This window comes from Hemicordylus capensis, chromosome 2, assembly GCF_027244095.1.
Source record: "Hemicordylus capensis ecotype Gifberg chromosome 2, rHemCap1.1.pri, whole genome shotgun sequence".
Classification (NCBI taxonomy): domain Eukaryota; kingdom Metazoa; phylum Chordata; class Lepidosauria; order Squamata; family Cordylidae; genus Hemicordylus; species Hemicordylus capensis.
The window spans coordinates 35,234,910-35,257,632 of record NC_069658.1 but is presented as its reverse complement, the minus strand read 5'-3'; the positions used below and the strand labels follow the sequence as shown (position 1 = coordinate 35,257,632).

The following is a 22,723-nucleotide window of genomic DNA, read 5'->3' as shown; positions in this document are numbered from 1 at the left end:
TTCATGGTTATACCAATTGGTATTACATATGTTTATTACACTGCATTAAAGTATTTTTTTCAGCACACATTACATCTTGCTCTTACCATTATTTCACAATTTGGCAAATGCCTCTCCAAAACATGTGAGGCATGACAGAGGTTGTAGATCTCGTTGCATAAGCAGAAACATGTTTGGCCACCCATGGTGGATGGAGCTCACCTCGTTCTTGCATTGACTTTCATAATTATACATTTCTTATTTGAAATTTCTCCCCATCAGTGGGAGAGTGAGATCAGTATTTAAATTCTAAGCACTTGAAGCAAGTCCCACTGAGCTCAATCAATTTAATCCCAGGTAAGAGTGCATAGCATTACAGCTTTAGGGAATAATCTGTATACTTTTTTAAAAATCAAAGTGATCATGTCACCATTAGTAATCGGCGAATAGGTTTCTTGGGAAATGGCTAATGAATGTGTTTTGTGTTTTGGATTCTTTAAGCTGTTGAATATTTCCTCTTAAGAACAGTCCTCTCATATCTGGTTTGCTTTAAGATAGCTAGAATGCCAGCTCTTTCTCGTTGGCATCATTTGTGAGCCTGAAGTGCAAGTCTTTTAGTTCAGCCACGATAGAATAGTATAACCACAAGGGGGCCATGTGTTCATTTTTGTGGAAGCATTTCCATTAATCAAAAACAGTTCAGATTACTAGTGTATTTAAATGTACAGCGGCGAGACATAAAATTTGCCCATAGTTTAAGCTGCAACCTTAAAAACACCCATGTCCATTCAAAGCAAGGGATTTGTTTGGAAGTAATTTATTTAGAGCTCATAGCTGAAGTTTTTTTATTGGACTGTACATATACCTTGAGGTTTGGATATGCTTGAAGGCGAGTATCTTTTGTATAGCGGCCGACATGATGTGTGGCCTAACATCAACATTTCCCTTCCACTGGGGCTGCTGTGAATGTAAAATCTAGCCCCAGTAGAGTTGTGCAGTGACTAGGAAATGTGCACCTGTATTTATATAAGCACGACATCACTGGCGGGGGGGGGGCAGCGGCGGCTCACCGGAGGAGCAGGTAGACCTGCTTGCCTCCTTTTAAAGGTACAACTCCAGCCTCCCTGGGACATAATCGAAGCATTTCATGCACATCCCTACATATGATGCTATTAGGGGACAGTTGTCAAACCCTGTCCATAGCTGCTTATTTCATCTAGTTAACCAAATTCACACCAACAATGTTTTTAGAACACTGGCACAATCTATGAAGTTGTGCTTTTGTACAACCCCCATTCATGTTTGTGTCGCCTCTCGTGACCTACTAAACTGAGTTTTTTCTACGCCAAAGTCATTTGCCACTGCTGAGCCACTGTTTTTCTGTAATTAGCTGGTAGTAGAATTACAATGGAAGTTTTGCATAGCATTTAACATAGTCCTATATTAACCAACAGTGCTCTTCCCCATGGCCAAGATCCCTCTATACTCATGCGTACGTTCCATTCAGCAGTGGTCCTTCCCAGTGTTAATTAAATGTTTCCGTTTGCAGGTCTTGCCTGTTTTATTGCTTCCTGTTGATCATGGCCAGAGGATTAGTGATTCATGGCCTCTTAATTACCCCTTGAAGAGCCTAATAGCCTCTTCAGAATGTCTGGTACTGTTCCTACAAGAGGACAAGAACAGCTTTGCATACTCATTTCCTTTCATTTTTATAGCAAAAATTAATATAAAACATGAAAAGAAAAAATAATAATAATTGGACCAAATTGGTAATTTGAAGACTTCCCCCAACATCACAGCCACCTTTGTGGAAGCAGAAACTGACATTTGGGGGTAATTAAGAGAGAGTATCCAAAGGGGAATTAAGAGATTATTCATCACTAATCCTCTAACCCTAAACAACAATCACAAATATTTATGTACCACTTTCCAACAAAAGTTTCCAAAGTAGTTTACATAGAAAAATAATAGATGGATGAATGAATGAATAAGAAAGATGGCTCCCTGTCCCCAAAGGACTCACAATCGAAAAAAGAAACATAAGATAGAAACCCACAACAGTCACTGGAAATATACTGTTCTGGGAGTGGATAGGGCCACTTGCTCTCCCCCTACTAAACGAAGAGAATCACCACATTAAAAAGGTGCCTCTTTGTCCAGTTAGCAGGGTAAATAATTGGAAGCAATAAAGTGTGTGGGACTGTAAACCAGACACTTCCAGTTAAAGGCAGAGCAGCCCTGAAAAGCCTCAATAACAGTTTGCCTGTCTACACGAGGAATGCAAGAAGTTGCCTTGCACCAAGTCAGACCATTGACCCATCTAGTTCAGTAATGACACTGGTTCTCCAAGGTTTCAGGCAGGTGTCTTTGTCAGCCCTATCTGGAGATGCCGGAGATTGGAACTGGGACCTTCTGCATGCAAAACAGATGCTCTGCCACTGAGCTACACCCCATCCCCTAAGGGGAATTATCTTACAGCAGACAGTACTCACATGTGGTCATCCATCCAAATGGAAACGAAATCCAGAGCTGCAAAAACTGACAACATCATCGTCTGGATTACCTGTTAAAAAAATGAGTGAACCAGAGATTCCAATTTAAGAAAGAAAAAGCTAATGCAAAAGCAAAAGCAACCAAGATTTCTGAGAATCGGAGTGGTGGGTTATTCTACAAATCATCATTGTTTTTAAAATGTCTTAAAGTTTATACATGTGACAGAACCAAAATGCAGTGTTATCGAACTGTAATTATAGTTTTGCCTAAAAAAACCCCTGAAAATTGTGGTGAAATGTACACAGATTTCTAAGACGACATGGCACAGAAATGTCCAGGTGCAATCCTGCATTGAGGAAGCAAACCAGAACTACTTGCCACAAGGAACTAGTTTCCTGTAATGAGCCAGTATTGCAAAATTGAATGAACTCTTCTGCTTTGTGTGCAAGATTAATTTTGTTTGTACTCTTAACATTACTCTAAAGACTGTACACACTTGTGAGATTCATTTTGATACTATTAGAGTATCTACTGTTAGAGTAGTTAGATACTATTAGAGAATCTATTTTACCTTAGCAAAAGTGTCAGCAGAGATCATTTGACTTGGATTTTTAAAATTCAGTATGAGTACTAACTTTGTCAAAGATTGTGGTTGTTTACCATCTAGATTCTAGATGGTCCTTATCCTCCGCCCTTAGCACACACACACACACACACACACACACCCCTGCCCTGCTTCTCCCCGCTGCAGCATTCCTTACCCTCCCTTGTGCTTCTTCTCCTCCACCATGGCGCTTCTTTCCCCGCACACACCCCACCCCACCACGCTCCAAAGCAGCAGCAGTACTCCAAGGCCTCAGCAACTGCCTCTCAAAAGTGACTGCAACACTGAAAATACTCAAAAGTATTTTAGAAACTTTAAAATGAAGATTTACAAGTACAGAAAGGGGAGACATTGGCAGTAGAATATCTCTTTCCTCAGTCATTTAGCTTCATTCATTTTCAAATGTTGTGTTTTGTGCTGAAGAAATATGGCCAGGATTCAAATAACTGTGAGGCAACGTGCATTCAGCTTGTGTTTCTGATATCACTGCCTTAGGGCCATTTCAGGCTCCACAGCTGAGAGGGGTTTCTTAAGCAGTTTGTGATAAAGCATACTAATCAGCTGCTTTTTTAAAAAGTAGAAAAATCTACTGGGCGTGCCTAAAGTAGCTCTTTTTATATCTTAGTCCATCTATTTATAATTATTGGCTGTCATCTTGACCTGCACTTACATAAGGACATTGCACTAGTGCAAGAATGTTGCACTGCCATATCTACCCAAATTGAAGGTGACTCTGAGTTTAAGAAGATGCCTTAAAAAATAGAGGTTAGATTTATTTATTTATCATATTTATATACTGCCTGATATATATCTATCTATCTTACAGAAGAATGTGGATTCTGAATTCAAGATGACCTCCCCCCATATTTAACATGAAAGAACTAAGTGGGGGGGGGGACACCTTGTCTTGGATTTGGGTACATGCAGTAGTTGCAACAGACATACAAATTATGGGTGTGCGAAATGTTTTGGGTATAGAATGATCTGTACCCGAAACAGCCGATTTCAGGTAATTCATTCCTGAAACGAATCACCCTTCTAGCCACCCAAAATGTTTTGGAGCCGAAACGAATCACCCCCCATTTCGGCTCTGACTTATCTATTGTTTCGGCCCTCCATTTTGTGGTTGATAAAGTGCTTCTTCTTCCCCCTCCATTTTGAGCAATGATGTCTATTTGAATTTCCCACCTTTTTGCCTCCCATTGACTTCAATGCAAAAAGGTCCGATCTGACGTCTACTTGAATTTCGGGTCCCAGGGCCAAGGGTGGGGTGGTAGTGCCTAATGAGTGGAGGCTACCACCCAAATTGCAAAGGGACTGGGCAAAGGGCTGATTTTTGGTGAATTGTTGAAGTTTTAGTGTCTTTGGGGCAGAGTTGGGGCATAAAGTGGGATCTGGGGCGGAAGAGTGGGGTGGAATGGTAGAGCCTAATGGGTGGAGGCTACCACCCAAATTGCAGAGGGATTGGGCAAAGGGCTGATTTTTGGTGAATTGTTGAAGTTTACGCGTCTTTAAGGTTTCCCCCCGTAAGGTATAATGGAGATGTATCACTTCACATCAGGGGGAAAGGGTTGTCCTAGATCGGTGTGGGGTTGGTGGTAGTACCCAAGGGGGGCAAGGAAGCTACCAGAATTTTTTCAAAGGATTTGGGCAGAGGGCTGATTTTGGGTGATTTGTTGAAGTTTACGTGTCTTTAAGGTTTTTCCTCATAAGGTATAATGGAGGTTTCAGCAGCCCCATAACTGTACTTGGGGGGTGATGGCGTGGCCCAGAGCAAGTGGTGGTGTAGTGCACATAGGGTGCCAACTACCCCCATGGGTTTCTAACCCATGTGGTACAGGCTTCTGTTGTTTCTGAGGTGCTCTGAGTGTAGATTCTCTGATAGCAAATGAGATTTTCAGTACAAACCATGAATCCACTCTCATTTGCTATCAGAGAATCTATACTCAGAACACCTCAGAAACAACCTAAAACTTCAACAATTCACCAAAAATCAGCCCTTTGCCCAATCCCTCTGCAATTTGGGTGGTAGCCTCCACCCATTAGGCACTACCACCCCACCCCACTCTTTTGGCCCTGGGACCAGTTTTCTTTATCTGAATCTATTCAGATTCGGATTAATTCGGATCCAAATCGAATCTGGGTTGATTCGGATGGGTCAGATTTGGACCCAAAAACGAATTGGGGGTGTTTTTATTCGGATCCGAATCGAAATACCAAAAATCCAAAATTGCACACCCCTAGTGCAAATCGTGTTCTAGACTAGTGCAAACTTCCTTGCGTTTGCACAGCAAAATACACAACCAGTGGTGCACCTCCTGCTGGAATACCTCTTCCTCCATCCATTTATGTTGCAAGGATCATTTGCACATGAGAGCAACTTCAGGATTTTGCTCAGCTATGTAATTTTTGTTGCTGCTTGTGCAAGCACATCGTCAGGATGGCTTGCACAGCTATTGCTGTCTTTGCCCTAAAAATGCTACAAGATGAAGAGTAAACTCTTCAAATTAAAATGTCATGTCTTCAGAAAGTCGCCACAGAATGATTTGATCTGGTTGTTTTGATCAGTTCACCAGGTCAAATAGTAATGAATCTACCTTTATTTGTTCCAGCATTGCATGTGCACCTTGCCGGCAAAGAAGCCATGAGGGTGCACGCCTGAAGTGAAATAACACACTTCTGCATTCATCACCATCCGCCATTTTTGCATAGAGCCTGCATGGGTTTTATGCAGGAGTGTGATGAATGTGGACATATGACATGTCACCTTGGATGTGCACCTTCCCTACACTGCGAGGATCAACATGCAGAGGAAAGCACAGCAGAAAATGGCTTCCATTTGTGCAATAGCACAAGTGCCGCTCCGAATGCTGTGATTTTTAGCCAGCCAGTTCAGATCATTTCTTTGAAAGGAAAAGGTAGCATGGAACTGGATTGATTAATGTGTACTAGGCCCTTGAAGTCATTTTATCTGCCCCTTGGAACCCTTTTCAAACAGGAATCAAGACAGGCAAGCCCACAACCACCTGGAGAATCAGAGTCCCTGAAAATACTGAAGTGGGCCACCCCTCATATAGAGCGTATGCAATATGCAGTAAATTGGACTCAATAATCAGTATGGGGACCATGCAGAATTCCTTTCTTAACTATGTCTGTTTCTTATATATCCTGTGGCCACAAGGTGAAGTAGGATATCCAAGATAGTATTATTGATTTGGGCAATCTTCCAAGCCATTTAAGTGTGGCGTCTTTCATGTGACCCCATCTGTGAGGTGCAGAGTCCTGGCTCCTTTATTGCCCTGTTTTTTTCCAGTCACAGTTCAGTCTGCCAACCAAATCTGCTGTAAAAAGACTGCCACTATTGAAACATGATAGCTATTTAGGTGCTACCAGAATGATTCGTACAAAATACTTTTGTAAGTATTCAGGTGCTTCCAGGCTATATAATTTCTTGTCCTGTTTCTTCAAATGCCACTCCATGCAGGGCATAGTTTGATGTCTGTTTCAAGTCTTTGAAGTTCTAAATGATTTGGAGTGACAAACACTTCTTGACTTGTTAGCTGCTTCAATAACAAAGCTATATATTTTAACAACTTCAGATAAGCGGAGTTGGTTTGTGTAATATTTCCTGTTCTCATGTTCGTTCTCTCTCTCTCTCTCTCTCTCTCTCTCTCTCTCTCTCTCTCTCAGGTCTGGGTAGGATCAGTCACTGAAATAACCACAAATGAGCTCTGTGCAGAAGACAGAGATTCCACTCCAGCAGAACTCTTATATTCTGTTTCTCCTCCAAATAATGGTCACTTGGCTCTCAAGTCTTCACCAAACAAAAGTATCCTTAATTTTACCCAAGCCCACATTGAGGAAGGACAACTGGTATTCGTCCATAGTGGTACGACATCTATAAATTGAATTTCCACATGTCAGAGATGGAGGTTTGAAGCTCTGTTGATGATAATGGAGTGTGCCAACAGTAATTCAGATGTGGTTTGTTATGTAAACTGCTTTCAAGAACGTTTCTTGATGAAAAGCTATTTTTATTATATTACAATAATAATATTATATTACATTGTACCCGGGGTGGCTCCAATCCAGTCCTGATTCAAGCCGAACCAATCAGTTCAGTGTGCACCCCTACTTCAGTGTGCACCCCTACTTCAGTGCACACCCCTTCAGTGCAATCGGTTCAGTGCACACCCCTACTTATTGGTACCATATTCAAAACTCCTAGAACATCCTTAATAACTTCTGGCTTTACAAAAATGCCTTCCTCTCTTCCTTTAGGAGCAATGTCTGGAGGCTTCAATTTTCAGGTTATGGATGGCTTGAATTTTGCACCCCGACAAATTTTTAGCATCACGGCTCAAGCTCTAAGTATACACCTAGAAAATAACAACAGGCTGGGGGTATTTCCAGGTAGGACTTTCTATTTTTATTTCAATTTTAAATATCCAGAAAATAAAAGCAAACCGCTGTGGAACAGAACAGAGGTTCTCAACTTTGGCTATTGTAGCTGGGGATGATGAGATCTATAGTCCAGCAACATCTGGGGACCTAAGCTTGAGAAATCCTGGAACAAAGTGACCAGTCATCAGTAAAGAATCAGTGCAGTCATCTGAACTTTCTCCATACAAGCATTTTAAATTGCATGTTCACTCCCAAATGAAGGCTTTTCAGTCTAAACTGCTGTCCCTTGAGTTGCTTTTGGTGTGCAAGACAGCTTCAGGCATGAACGTTTATAGGAATGTTTATAGCAAGCCAAAGATAATTATAAGTAAACTATGCCTGATGGATTTTTGAAGGAGGAATCATTTTGCGTTCTGCCAGTTCTCCCACATTAAGTGAGTAATAGTTCTCTCGGTGCCTTAAACTATGCACCTCTAGGCTTGCAATCATGAACTGCTGAGCTTTTCTCTCTCTTTGGGATTAGAAAATTGCTTGTATAAATTAAAAGTAGCTTTGGCCATATGAATTTACCTTTTGGTTCTCCTGGATTTCTTGGAGTTATTTTCTCTCTTTCTGCTCAGTTGTGTTATATTTTGAAAATGATATTATCATTCTTACTCTTAAATACTGAAACAACTAATGTCCCTGTGTATTTTATTCCCACTGCTTACTTCTGCACAGAGCATAGGAACATAGGAAGCTGCCTTATATCGAGTCAGATCGTTGGGTCCATCTAGCTCAGTATTGTCTACACAGACTGGCAGCGGCTTCTCCCAGATTGCTGGCAGGATTGTATCTTTCAACACCATCTGGGAGATGCCAGGGAGGGAACTTGGAACCCTCTGCATACAAGCATATAGATGCTCTTCCCAGAGCAGCCCCATCCCCTGAGGGGAATTTCTTACACACATGTAGTCTCCCATTTATATGCAAATTAGGGCGGACCTTGCTTAGCAAAGGGGACAATTTATGCTTGCTACCACAAGACCAGCTCTCCACCCATGAGCAGTCCTGTGCGCAGTACCAGGGAGGGCCCTTCATGGGAAGTGGAGCTGCAGGAAGGCCCGGTGACATCTTGGAAGGTGCACAGGGAGTCCCGGTGCTCTTCACAGGACTGCACTGTGAGGAGGCAAGCAGTGGAAGTAGCTGACCTCCCGTGGATATAGGGGCAGGGGTGTAGCTTTAATTGAGCAGATGGGTTCAAAGAACCGCCCCCCCTGCCCCTGCCCCCTCCCTATTTTCTTCATTATCTCCCTCACTCCAAGGGGCCACCGGGAGAGGGGTGAACATGGGCCCCCTCTTCCCTAGCTATGCCCCTGGCTAGGGGCAATGTGGACATGGTTTGGCTTCAACTAATCAAAGCTGAGTCTTTGCACAAACCTGCTCCCTAAGGTTGCAAAGCGCTGGCATCCCATATGCAGCAGTATGTGCAGTGGCATCACTTTAGAAAGGTCAGGTCCCAAGGAAGAGTTTTACTTGGAGTTGTGATGTTCGGCCATGGTTTCCCCTCCACATTACTTCTAACTACAAGTATGTAACAAGTTATTCTCTGGTACCATTTACAGGCAGTCAAGGGGAGGCATGCAATTATAGACTGACAGACAGATGGTTTATTATGGTCTTTAGACCAGCCTAAACAATTACAAATATTGGTTTCAGATTTGCTCAAGTCTTGTTAGGATTACTCTCTTTTTCTGGCAAGCATTCAGTCTAACAGCTGCATAACAGGCAGAACTTCAACAGGTGGCGCTCAACCCTCATTTGTTTCCATCTAGGGAAAGCTGCCATCTGTTTCATTTCTGCCTGCTAAGCCTCTATTAAAGGCACAGGAACTCTACTGGGGCGGGTGGGGGCGGGTGGAGTAGCAGTCCTAGTTCTTGTGCCCCAACAGTTGTTTCTCTTCCACTGAAATTAAGGCCCTACAATTATTAAGGTTACCAGCCAGCCAGTATTTTGTGGGGACACAGTAAATCTGTGTTCTGCCACAGAATAAACTCCAGATTATCCAAATCAGTAAACTCCAGTAAAGTTCTAGGTCTGCACTTGGCCCCCCATTAGGTTCTGCTCTGGCCCTGACCTTCCTGGCTCTGCCTCAGGGGTGAAAGTAAACAGTGGCTGACATAAAGACTAACAAAGTGCTAGTGCAATACATGCACTACAAGGGAGAGATGATTTCATTGATCTCCTCTTCCCTCTTAATCCCACTGTGGCCCTCTATGATATGTCCCTGAGGGTCATGCAGGCCTCAGTGACATATTTCCCGGAGTCACAATGGGCTTCAGACGGAAAGGGAGGTGAACAAAAATAACCTGTCCCACATAGTGCTTGCTGCACAAGCCCTTCATTAGGCTGGATGTCGTCCCGTGCTCCTGAAATAAAAATCTTATGTTCTGTGATCTAAAAACAGTCATTCATATTAATATAATATTATGCATAGTGTGGAAAAAATGGATAGTTCTTGCAGAACACTAGAATTTGAGGGTTATCCACTGAAAATGGCTAACAACAGATTCAGGACAGACGGAAGAACGTACTTCTTCAGACAGCATGTCATTGATAAATTAGAATCCACTGCTGCAAGATGAGTTGATTGCCGCTATTAAACATTAACATCAGTTAAAAACAATAAGAACCATTCTTATATTTGTATGAAGACAAAGTTATCTAGCCAGCATTCAAGACTACTGCCAAAAGATCCATACAAGCTATCTGACAATACAGATGTTTTGCCATTCCACTTTTTAAAATTTGCTGAACATGGACTAGTTAAGAAATTATTTTCTTTGACTTTCTTTGCTTCTCCTTTCTTTTCTGTAAGTTTGGATGGGTTCCTGGTTGGCCTGTTTGACCTATTACATAATTGCCATCTGTTGAGCACATGACATAGCAACAAAGATCTTTTACTTCTTAACCACACAAATACGTATATTATTTCTGGTGAAATACATCATTATGGGTTGTGGATTATACATTGTTTTTCTGGAAACGTACATCAGTTAGTTCTCTGCTTTGATTTCTCTATCCCAATATTGCATTTTTAGATCCTGTTTGGCTGTAGTGCTTTACAGTCACTACTAGAATTAAAATCAACTTTCTTCATCATTATTTTTTAAAATTATTTTACATGTTGCCACTATAGCCATCTGAAACTGATGAAAGAACTTCTCTGTCAATAAAAAGGGTGAATTCAGATATGCGAATGTGATGTGTGGTACAGTCTATTTGGATCATAACACTTAAGACTGTAAGTGGGAGAGTCACACTTTTAATGTTCCCCCACTTTAAAAAAAAAAAAAAAGTCCCTGTATATGGAAAGTGATAAGGGATCAGGAATAAGGCTAAGTTAAAATAGTTTTCTCTGGCAAGCTTTCTGTGTGCAGAGAGCTCTCTACACAGAGACGCAATCAAATAAGTAATCCCCTACCTGCAATCTGAAGTGGTACAATCCAGAATGAGTTTACTAGATGCAATTTCTGCATGTTTCAGCTGGTTTCTAGATAAACACCAAGACTGTTGAATCTATGACACTCTCATCTTGAAACCAAAGGCAGGCAGATTTAAAAATGTGACACACTTTAAGGCACTTGGGAGAAAAGAATAGCAAAAGCAGCTTGCTGACCAATTTGAAAAAAGATGACAGGAGCACACTATGCCTTTTATTCCATTCAAGACACACACAGACATGGGATCCAGTGCACACTTGGCCCCATGGTTCAAAGGGCAAAGATAAGCTGCCCCAAATCAGCTCAGCTTGTGCCGCAGTTAGAGTGTTGGACCAGGACTGGAGAGACTAGAGTTCGAATCCCCATCCAGCCATAAAACTCACTGGGTGACTTTGGGCAAGTCACTTACTCTCCGCCTAACCTACCTCACGGGGTTGTTGAGTTGGAGAGCGGGATATAAATGTAAAAACTGAATAAAATAAATACATTCAGTATATGAGTTCTAGTCTCCAAAAGTAAACAAGATAGAGTCCCAGTGCTCCAAAGTTAATTCCTTTAGAGTGGGACTCGGACATAAATGTTAGGCAAGTAATGCAAAGGATATTTTCATACATAAAACCAAAAAAGCCTTTGAGCATCTCTCCCAGCATCCATGCGCATGTGGCGGGCATGAACGTTGTACATGCCAACTAAAATGTGGAAGGGGGCCACTGTTAAACTGAATGTACATTCTAGTCCATGTAGGTTTTTGATTTGTATTATGGATACAGATGACAAAGCACTTTTACTGCCATACTTGAAAATATTCATAGAGTGGCTGATAGTAAATATTAATTATTTGGGGAGGGTAGCTGTATCTCAGAGCTAGAGCAGGTTCATGGAATTGCTGAGAGCTCCTTTCCCTGCCTTGTTGAGGAGACAGCAAAGGAGTTCTCAGTCAGTGATTCAACAAACCGCTGACTTGGAAAACACTCTAGGAGCTGACTGGCCCTGTCCTCAGCATTGGCTCTGCCTCCTTGCCTCTGGTGTAAGATGCCAATGCTTGGGAGAAGATCTGTTCAGACCCTCTCCCATCCCTCCCCAGTCATTGAAACCCTGGCTGGCTGGGCTTTCCCCCCCAGCACAGCCAGCATTTCGGTTTCAGGAGCAGAGGGGTGTGCCTTGTGCTCCCAGCCAGCCAGCACTTTTTTCCACTGGCTGAGTGTAGGAGGGAGCAAGGGGGCACCCTGGCCGAGGGCGAAGGAATGCCTTGGTGGCCCTCCCGATCCTGGCGGCCTAGGGACAATCGTCCCCCCTTGCCCCATTGTCCCCTGAGCTGGAGCACATGCTATTCATGGAGGAGGTCCCAGGTTCAATCCCTAGCATCTCCTGGGAGGGTTGAGAAAGACCCCAATATGAAATCTTGGAGAGTTGTTGCCAATACAGTGTAGACATTACTGACCTAGATGGACTAATGATTTAATTTGGATTAAAGCACCTTCATATCTTCCATATAGTTGCAATATACTTAGAGCCATAACCTTGCATATGTCTGCTTTTAACTTAAAATATTTGAATGAATGGATTGAATACAAACTTTCTTGTTATAACAAAGTAATAACATGCTCAAGAACAGGGCTTGGGAGGGACAGATGAGAATTAGAAAGGAAAAATCCATAGTGATAAACACAATGGCATTAACGCACCTTTGTACTGTTGTTATCGTGATTATTCAGGTTCCAGGAAACCACTAACTTCCAACAATCTGAAAGCTATAACAAATGATGCTATTGAGGCAGAAAACAGAACTATTGTTTTTACAGTTGCAAAGCCCCCCAAACTTGGAAGACTCATCAGTGTCCTCTCTGGTAATAGCACACAAGATATTTCAAGGTTTACGCAATCTATGGTAAGCATTCGTTTTACAATGGGCGTTAGTAACATGCTTTTATTACAGACTGCTCCTAGTTGACTATTATTTTTATAAACACCTTCAAGTGAGTATGATAATATTTTGAGAGCAAGGTTCTTGCAGCTTATAAAGTGTGCCGTCAAGTCCGTGTCGACTCATGGCGACCACAGGGCCCTGTGGTTGTCTTTGTTAGAATACAGGAGGGTTTACCATTGCCATCTCCCACACAGTATGAGATGATACCTTTCGGCACCTTCATATGTCACTGCTGCCCGATATTGGTGTTTCCCATAGTCTGGGAAACATACCAGCGGGGATTCAAACTGGCAATCTCTGGCTTGCTAGTCAAGTCATTTCCCTGCTGCGCCATTAGGTGGCCGTTCTTACAGTTTACCTCTGACCAATGTTTTCTGTGTCTTTGCTTATTTTTCTTTGATTTTCTGCTCCCTTTCCTTTTTTGGGTCTAGCAAATATTTACATTATCCCAACCCACCCTTTGTATTTGGCTTAACATACCATTTAATTATTATTCCTGCCTAGCTTCTGCCCATATTGATCTTACAGCTTACCTCTGACCAATACGGGCAGAAGCTAGCCAGGGATAATAATTAAATGGATTGTTAAGTCAAATACAAAAGGTGGGTTGGGATAATGTAAATATTTGCTAGACGCAAAAAAGGAAAGGGAGCAGAAAATCAAGGAAAAATAAGTAAAGATATAGAAAACACATTTATATTTGTTATAGTCCCTCATATTTATATGGGCTTTCTATAACACCGGTGGCTAAGAGATTGAGGCTGCAATCCTTTGCACATTACTTTGAAGAAAACTTAATTGAACACAGTGGGACCTGCTTCTGAAACATGCATGGAATTGCACTGCAAGCTGAACCATGAAGTCCCGGGTTCAAATCATGTCTCTGTCATAAACTCACTAGGTGGCCTTAGGACAAGCTGCTCTTCCACTGCCTGAGCTCTTCGCCCCCACAGTCTGTCATATGGGAGTAATAATTAGGCTTTCACAATTGAAGAAGTCTTTGGCTACAATCCTTAGTTGGGAGTAAGTCCCAAAGAGCTCAGTGGGAATTTATTCTGCATACACATGTTTCTAACTGCACTGTTACTCAGCTAATCATATCAGGTTTAGGCTACAATCCTGTGCACATTTTCCTGGAAGTAAGGCCCATTTGACAAATTGGGACTTGCTTCTCAGTACACGTGCAAAGGATTAAGGCTGTTAGCCAGTTCTCTGATCATAATGAATGAGATATGTCAGGTTTTACACAATCAATGGTAAGTGATTATTGATTGGTTGAATTTGCCTTAGGGGAAAAATGAGGGGTGTGTGTGTTTTTTAAAGCATTTTTGATTGTATGTAAGATATGCCTGTGCAATTGCTAGTATCATCTTAGAAGAGGCATCCCCAGTTCTCTCTGTCACAGAAGGAATGCCTCTGAAAATGATATAGTTTTTATGAGGCTTACCAATGGCACAGCAGGGAAATGCTTGACTAACAAGCAGAAGGTTGCTGATTCAAATCCCCGCTGGTATGTTTCCCAGACTATGGGAAACACTTATATCAGGCAGCAGCGATATAGGAAGATGCTGAAAGGCATCATCTCATACTGTGCGGGAGGAGGCAATGGTAAACCCCTCCTGTATTCTACCAAAGAAAACCACAGGGCTCTGTGGGCACCAAGAATACCAAAACTGACTTGACGGCACACTTTACATTTACAAATAATTTTGAAAGTTGATAAGTCAGGGGTGACTTTCAGTCACTCAAAATCAATAAATCTGGTTAATTGACAAAACACTGAAGCCATAATAATAATATGTCTCATTCATATGAGAATTTGACAGCACTATTGGAGAGGAGTATTATATTCATTGGTGAAGACTTTGCGGGGAGTAGCAGTGGAGTCTACAGGAAGCTGGAAGGAAAAGAAATAAGTACATTTGATCAGGATCTAGTAAGATGATTACTTGTCCATTTGCATATGGGATGTTTAAATCAGCTTTTTGTATCTCCTGCTATTGTCATTTAAATTAAAAACCTAAGTATGCTTAAGACTGAGATGAAACTCTAGGCTCAAAATCTTGGGGTGCGGAGTAAAAATGAAAGCCAACACTGGCTCTTCCTTATCTTATTTTGTGCCTCCACTTGCTTTGGACTGATAGTAATGTATCAGGGGTGGGCAGCAACTGCAGAAGAGTCAGAAATCATCATCAACAAATAAGTCGATATGTCGGTGATGCAATGCGCATATTAACGCCAAACTCAACAAAAAGACATTTTATTGCGCAAACAAAAAACCCTAAAAGTTGGTAAACATAAGACATTTTGGTGTGACACACCATCCTCTACTAAGTAAAACAAATGAGCACAGATGAAAACCTCAGTTCCCCAGCTGTAAAATTCCTTAGATGTGATTACACACAGTTCCCTGACTGGCAGAGAGATAATGAGCGGGGTCGGGGGAGAGGGGGGAACACCTGATTCTTCTCAGAGGCCAATAAACTTCATGTCACCGAGCATTAATATCATCATCATTTAAATTTATTATGATCTTAGAACAAATACAAATGAGAAGAAGAGTTAGAAGTCAGGAACAGATTGCAAGTCAGGAGTGAAGCCAGAAGACAAAGTCAAGGATCCAGAGTCAGGAATAAAGCCAAGAGTCAGAGCCAGAAGTCAGACCAGGAATCAAGACAAGGAAGCAAGTCAGGAGCAAATCAGAACCAAGGAATTTGGGGCTGGGGGAAGGCACTATTTTTATCAGAATATTCTTCAGAACAATGCTATGTAACTACACAACATTATTCTGAATAGTATTCTGAGGTATAAAATGGCGGCAGGCAGCTGTTAGGAGGAGCACCACTGCCAACAATAAGTTTTGCTCTTCCACACCTGAAAATCCCTCTCAGTGTACCACACCCACAATTTTTCAGCCTGTGAATGGGTATAAACATTTTAAGTTCACCACAATGTACAGGTGGCCCTCGTTATTCACAGGGGTTCCGTTCTGACCAACAATAGCACATAAATAAACTGCAAATAATGAAACCTTAAGTCAATGGGAATTGGAGGATTAGATTCCAGAGCCCAGGAAAGTGATCACCTTTAGATTCCAGAGCCCAGGAAAGTGATCAAAAAAATCACCAAAAAGACAGGGTAAAGCAGAAATGACGGAGCACAGCACTCTACCTTGGCCACCTCAGATCTTATGCTCTCCTGCTCTCTAGCCACTCCAGCAATGCCCCCCCCCCAGTTTATCCAGTAATGTGTAATCATGATGTTTCCTCATCCTACAGTTGAAGTCCAGCACTTAGCAGCACAAGCTCTTGGTCTGTTTGGTTAGTAGGTTGACCAAAGAGGCAACACAAAATTAAATCAATTTTAAGTAAACACACACAGAGGAGTGTGTGAGAATCAAGGAGTGAGAGGAGAATAAATGGATAATTAAAATCTATTTTAATTGCAGTTTAAATTAAGCAATACAGTACTGTAATTATCAAAATTAAAATTAATATTTAATTTGAATTTAATTTTAAAACATCTCATCAAAATTAAATTTATAAAAGTGTTAATTAGCATCTTAGGAGGGCAGCACAGTGCTGCAAGAGGCTCCAGAAAATGACTCCAACATGCTCCACTGGAATGACTCAAAAGAGGCTCCCAATGGCTCCCTAAAGATACCAAAGGCTACCCAAAATTGCTTCTGGAAGCACAAAATACTCTAAACATGAAGACCAAAGCACGCCATTGTCCTCTTCCAAACTCCTCTCACAACCCATGGGCACATGCAGCAGGAGTACGACTATGTAAGGACAGAACTGCACTGCTGAAAATCGTCGATACGTGAAACCGCATACTGCAGATAACGAGGTCGGGTATATATTGCCCAACTGTGGATACAAAGCTGCGAGTGCCGAAACCGCGGATAACAAGGGCACCTGTATGCATTACATTTATTGTTATTATTTTATTATTATTTCATTTTATAGCCCGCTCTTCCTCCAAGGAGCCCAGAGCGGTGCATTACATACTTAAGTTTCTCCTCACAACAACCTTGTGAAGTAGGTTAGGCTGAAAGCGAAGTGACTGGCCCAGAGTCACCCAGCAAGTATCATGGCTGAATGGGGATTTGAACTCGGATCTCCCGTCCTAGTCCAGCACTCTAACCACTAGACCATGCTGGCTCCTGCTCACTATATAAGATTAAAACTACAATCTAAAGTAAAAAACATACTTTGTTTTCCCCATCAAAAATATTCATGAGTGAGGGATTATAGATTAAAAGGTGTTCTTACTGTCACTGTTGTGAAAGCACCCTTTGAACTGATCTCCAAAGACTCCAAGCAGTCATCTCAGCAGGCCAACAAATTTATTTGCCGGCTTGAGGGTAAATCTCTTGAATGACACACAGAATTAAGGTCTTGCGGTCATAGAGTTCCCACAGCATTTTCACAGGATTATAGGTTTTAACCCTGAGGTTTGGCCAAATTCCACCTATGAAGTAATTCTTTATTGCAGGCCAAAGCTTTAACTGAAAATGTATCTAGGCTGAATTTTGTTGCCATACCTGCACATTATGGTGCTCGTTTTTGTTCTCCCCTGGACAGGTGAATGACGGTATGGTCCTCTATGAACACACAAACAAAGAAGCCATTGGCTGGAATACACAGGATTATTTTACATTTACAGTCTCCTCCCCACCAGCAGCCCTGGGTCCCCAGGTGTTTCACATTAATATTTCTTATGATATTAAAGGGCATGATCAGAGCAGCCGGCTACTTGCAAACACAGGTAAAACCAATTTACTTAAATCACGTATGTATTGCACCTGTTCAAAAATCTCAAAAAGGCATGCATGGGGTTATCTCTATTTATCCTCACAACAACCTTGTGAAGTAGGTTAGGACTGAGAGAAAATGATGAGGCCAAGGCCATTCAGTTAGCTTCATGGCTAACCACAATTGGTAGCCGGATTCCTGGCTGAGTTCAGAGTTCAAACATTGGACTGGGTCTCACGATCCCTGAGACCCAGTTGGGGGCTGTGAGCAGGAAGAGCGGGCTAAGCCCACTCTCCCCACTCACAAGCAGGGAGGGAGCCCTGGGCGGCCGGATCGGCCACCCACACGATTGTCGGCTCTGAGACAGAGCCGGCGGGGGCTGGGGAGCTCGGGGGCTGCGCGGCCCCCGCAAGCCCCAATATGCCCTGCGCGAGCGTGGAGGGCATACTGGGGAGACCCTTTTCGCCTCCCGGTCGGGGGTCTACTCACAAGTAGCCACGCCATGGAGCCGCACCGCGGCTACTCACGAGCAGATAGCCCGGGTTTGCGGAGCGCTCGCTCCACAAACCCGGGCTAAGGGGCAGGCTACAGGAGCGGGTTAGCCACTCCAGAACCACCGGGCTCGGCTGTGAGCCCGGTGGTTCTGACGATTGGCAAAAATCAGGCTAGCGGAGCCCGATTTTTGCTGATTGTCAGAATAGCCCCTTTATTTACCTGCTATATCACATTGGGGCTGCCCTTTGTTTTCTTTTTCTGTTGTAGTTTCGCTATCCAAAACAGAAAAAGAATACTTTTCTTCAGTTAGAACAGCATACTGGCTGATTCTATAAGCCGCATTTTCTAGCTATTCCCAGTCTAAGAGCCGAACTCTCTCTTTTTCAGTCTCCTCCTTTAGTCTTGTGTCTGGCTTCCATTCAGGAAAATTTACACCATTTAACCCACTTGAATTGTTCCCAGAAATCAATGGATTCTGCCCTGGTTAGAACTCCAGGGAGAAGATTGTGTTTCCCCTGCTCACTATAATAGTGTTATCTGGGACAAATTTTGATCCCCCATCCCCCTCCAGAATCTGCCAACTGCCAACTGATGTTTGTTTGTTTGTTAAATTGCTGTTTCTTTTTTCTTTTTTGTTGCAGGTGCTGTTGTCCAGGAAGGAGCCAAAGTTTCAATTGACAAAACTAACCTAGATGCTTCAAATCTGTTGCTTAAATTCCCTGAGGCACAACGTCCTGCATATGAAGTGTGGTATCAAGTTACATCATTGCCCCAACATGGCAGAATTGTTGTAGGAGAAAGAAGTATTACCAGAGAGAAGCCTAATTTCTCTCAATACATCATTGACAAATTTGGCATCACCTACATACATGATGGCTCTGAATCACTCGCAGATCAGTTTGCCTTTGCTGTGTGGTTAAACCAGAAAGGCAAGTCTGCAACAAAGTCCGTTTCAGATGTTTTAGAAGAGAAATTTAATATCACAATTGTACCAGTGAATGACCAAGCTCCAGAGCTAAAGACTAAAGTGCTACATTTGAACGTTTTACAAGGTGATACAGCAGTTCTGGGGCCAGAAAACTTGAAAGTTGAAGATGCAGATAACACCCCAGAAGAGATCAAATACACCATCCTAAGCAGTCCCCAAAATGGCTACATAACGCTGAGGTCTCTTCTCAATGAATCCATCAAAGATTTCACCCAAGCTGATGTTGATAATGGCAGGGTATTGTTTGTACAAGATGGAAGTACTTCATCAGGTGTTTTCTACTTTAGTGTGACAGATGGGACACACCGTCCTCTGTACAAACTCTTTAATCTTGAAGTTACGCCCGCATCCGTCACCTTGGTCAATTTGACAGAGGTGGTACTTCTTCAGGGACAGAACACTGTTGCTATTACAAACATGCAGCTTTCAGCTACAACCAACAGAAAAAACACTGAGATCAGCTTTGAAGTAACAGAGCCCCTCAGAAATGGGCATCTACTGGTTAGCAACAAAGAGGTGATGAAGTTTCAGCAAGCAGATTTATATGCAGGGAGACTGCTGTATCGTATGACAGACCTCACCACATCTAGAGACAGGCTGGAATTTGCGGTGATCACCCGAGACCATAATCTAACAGGACAGGTTCTGAATATCACAATACAGCCTCTTGTGCAAATGGCACCAGTCTTGAACATTCCAAATTGGATGGCTTACAGACTAAAGACTAGCGACTTAGATGCTACCCAGTTAGCAAACCTGACAAATAGCAACCCCAGGTTTGAAGTGATTGTGCCTCCCGCCTATGGAAGAGTGGTAAGGAGGTCATTAGCCAACACTAAAAGTGAAGGACTGTCTGTATTCACACAGGGTGACATTGACCGTGGTGTTATATTCCTTGAAGTCAATGCCAGCATGACTGGCGTTGATGTATTAAATGACTCCTTCACATTTAGACTCAGAGCAGACAATGTGCAGCCTGCCACAGGTCACTTTTATTATGGCATAGTGCCACAGAGTCCTTTACTAGTCCAAGCACTTACATCAGAAGTGCAAACTAGTGCACACCTCTTAACCATTGCAAGCATTTTAAAGAGTTATACCATGACAACAAATGAACCTCCGCTTCTTCCAAAGGATGAGGCACACACACAAGCACCAGGACAGACGGCACAGACCTGGTGGCGCAACCGAAATCGCTGGGGGCATCAAGACGATAACGATGTCTTGTTTGCTGAAGAAGTTGCAAGAGGAAGATCTATTTGGGCCAAGACAACGATGAAAACAAGCTCCACAAGCACCTCGGTTCAGCCTCAGGATAACAGCAGTCGACTGCTTATCATTGTCCCACTTGCCTCTGTGGCAATTGTATTCACTGTGGCAGCCGTTGCTTTTTGCATCTTCCTCCTGTGTCACAAACGCACAAAAGCAAAACTCCTTATTGCAGACCAGCCGCTAACAGTTCCCAGCAGCCCAGTCTTTTGTCCAGAGAGGAGCTTAACCGTCCCTACTGTCACAGTGACACCCATTATAAAAGTTACAGGCAACACAGCCGCTGTCCCCTTTGTGGCCATCAGACAGGAGCAGTTTCATCCTGTCCCACCTGCACCAGCTCCAGCTCCAAAAGGTCTTCAACAAAGTCCCTGGTCCAAACTTGACCCAGGCATGATCCAACACGGTTGTAAAACCAACCCAGCTTTGAAATGCAATCAGTATTGGGTGTAGTGTGCTACTGGAGAAACACGTGGACTACTTTGGACTATATATGTGGACTACTTTGAGAAACATGAGGACTGCTGTATCTAATATTGACATTTGGCTGTTCTTTATTATACCTGTTTATTTGGAGTTAAAAATATGCATTCCCTGACTGTTGTATCACTAGCAGCTCAGGCAAGACCAGGGGTTCCCAACCTTGCATGCCCAGATGTTGGGCTACAATTCCCGTCATGCCTATCCACAATGGCCAAAGTCATGATGGCAGTTGTAGTCCAACTACATCTGGGCACCCAAGCATGGGAACCCCTGAACCAGAAAATGAAAAGGGTAAGTACCCAATATAGATATAACACAAAACAGAGTACCTAATAAATAGAGATATATATTTCGATAACAGAATGTATAACAGATTCCTGAATAATATAGAAAACAATAAATAATTTATATAAAGAACAAAATGCGAGGATATATAGATGACTAATAAGGGAGTATCAGGATATAGGAATGCACAAATGAAGATTCCTTTCTGTTCCGGTCAACAGAGCAGTGACTTCTGCCTGTTGCACTTTGGGACCTGGGCGAAGCTACAGATCCAGCTCATGCTTCATGTTCCAGCAGTGAACAGCAAGGACTCTGAGATGGAAAATGTCCATCCAAAGTCTGAGTTCAGATACTGGCAGATTGCTGGTCCGGCCCCAACACTATGGATCCGATGAGATGTAAAACCAAACATGTAAAGACCCAGTCTGCCACTGGGCATGATCCCTGTGCTCATTCATATGACCAGTAATCAAACCCTGGTTTCCAGTTCCATTTTTCAGGGCTTGTGAAAACTGCACTACAGTTGCCAGTTCATATCTGATGGCAAGCTATGGTTTGCCAAAAGGAAAAAGCGGAAGTTATTAATCAAGCAGAGCGCACAAGAAGTGTCTGAGTAGAGGGCTCATTCATGTAATGCCAAGCTATGTTTTGCTGTTACATATGAACTAACCCACTTGGTGAGTGCATACCACTGTGTCCTGTGGCTTCAGCGTTTCATGTTTAGCATTTGAATGCCATGGGTAATTAGGTGATTTGTGGTTCAGTTGTTGGCAGAATACTATATTAGTTCTGCAATCTTGCAGGAATGTGTACATATGTTCCTATGTGCTAACTTTATTTTTTTAAATCAAACTTGTTATCCGTAATGTTGCATTCTTCTCCCACATCCTGAGCCGACTTGCTTTCAATAGGATGTGGATGTTTTTTCCAAATAATGGCCATGGTGCTAATCTCTACAATGTCATTTTGACCTCCGCACAGTTTGAAGGCCAAGGCTAAGACAAACAAAACTGTGATTATTGTGACAGGTATTTGTTTAGGTCACTAAGCAAGAAACCCATTATTTTTCTGAGCACTTAAAATTGTTGGCATAAAACACTTGCTACTGTGAGCATTTACTTCTTCACTTATTTATTGTTATAAACCATGAGACTTGGACAGCCTTGCAGAATGTTGTTTAAAAATGCATGCTTCCCCTTTATCCATACGGCAAATATGTGTGGCCGTCGGCCAGTCTGCAACATTATCTTTATGTTTATGGTGTTGTCTAGAGAAATGTATCCTCCTGAATACTGCCAGGTCAGGGCCAAAATTCTGTCCGAGTTGCATAAGTGGAATTAGTTCAGTTGGAAGTCAATAAGAGTTCTGTGTAACTGAGAGCAGAGATTTTGGCCTTTACTATATAGCACATTGTTTTTGCTTTCCAGATGTGTTGTGGCGGGAATTCAAGGAGCCTCTTCTCACGATCTGTGAGAAGGGCTAGAGGGCGGTCTGCAGGGAGAGTGGATTAAACTTACCCTCCCCAAAGACGATCATGGTGCTGTTGCTGGGTGC

The 22,723-nt window shown here is 42.6% G+C and overlaps 1 protein-coding gene across 2 annotated transcripts in view; it reads left to right on the top strand.

Annotated features, from left to right (window-relative positions):
- Nucleotides 1–22,415, top strand: part of LOC128345871 (chondroitin sulfate proteoglycan 4-like) — a 45,660-nt gene extending 23,245 nt beyond the window's left edge. For both annotated transcript variants that reach the window (XM_053298470.1, XM_053298471.1), the window contains exons 6-10: nt 6,767–6,965; nt 7,358–7,489; nt 12,678–12,850; nt 17,479–17,662; nt 18,786–22,415. In XM_053298470.1, coding sequence (XP_053154445.1) covers nt 6,767–6,965; nt 7,358–7,489; nt 12,678–12,850; nt 17,479–17,662; nt 18,786–20,854 — 2,757 coding nt within the window. In that variant the 3' untranslated portion in view covers nt 20,855–22,415. The remainder of the gene's footprint in view (nt 1–6,766; nt 6,966–7,357; nt 7,490–12,677; nt 12,851–17,478; nt 17,663–18,785) is intronic.
- Nucleotides 22,416–22,723: the final 308 nt, after the last annotated feature.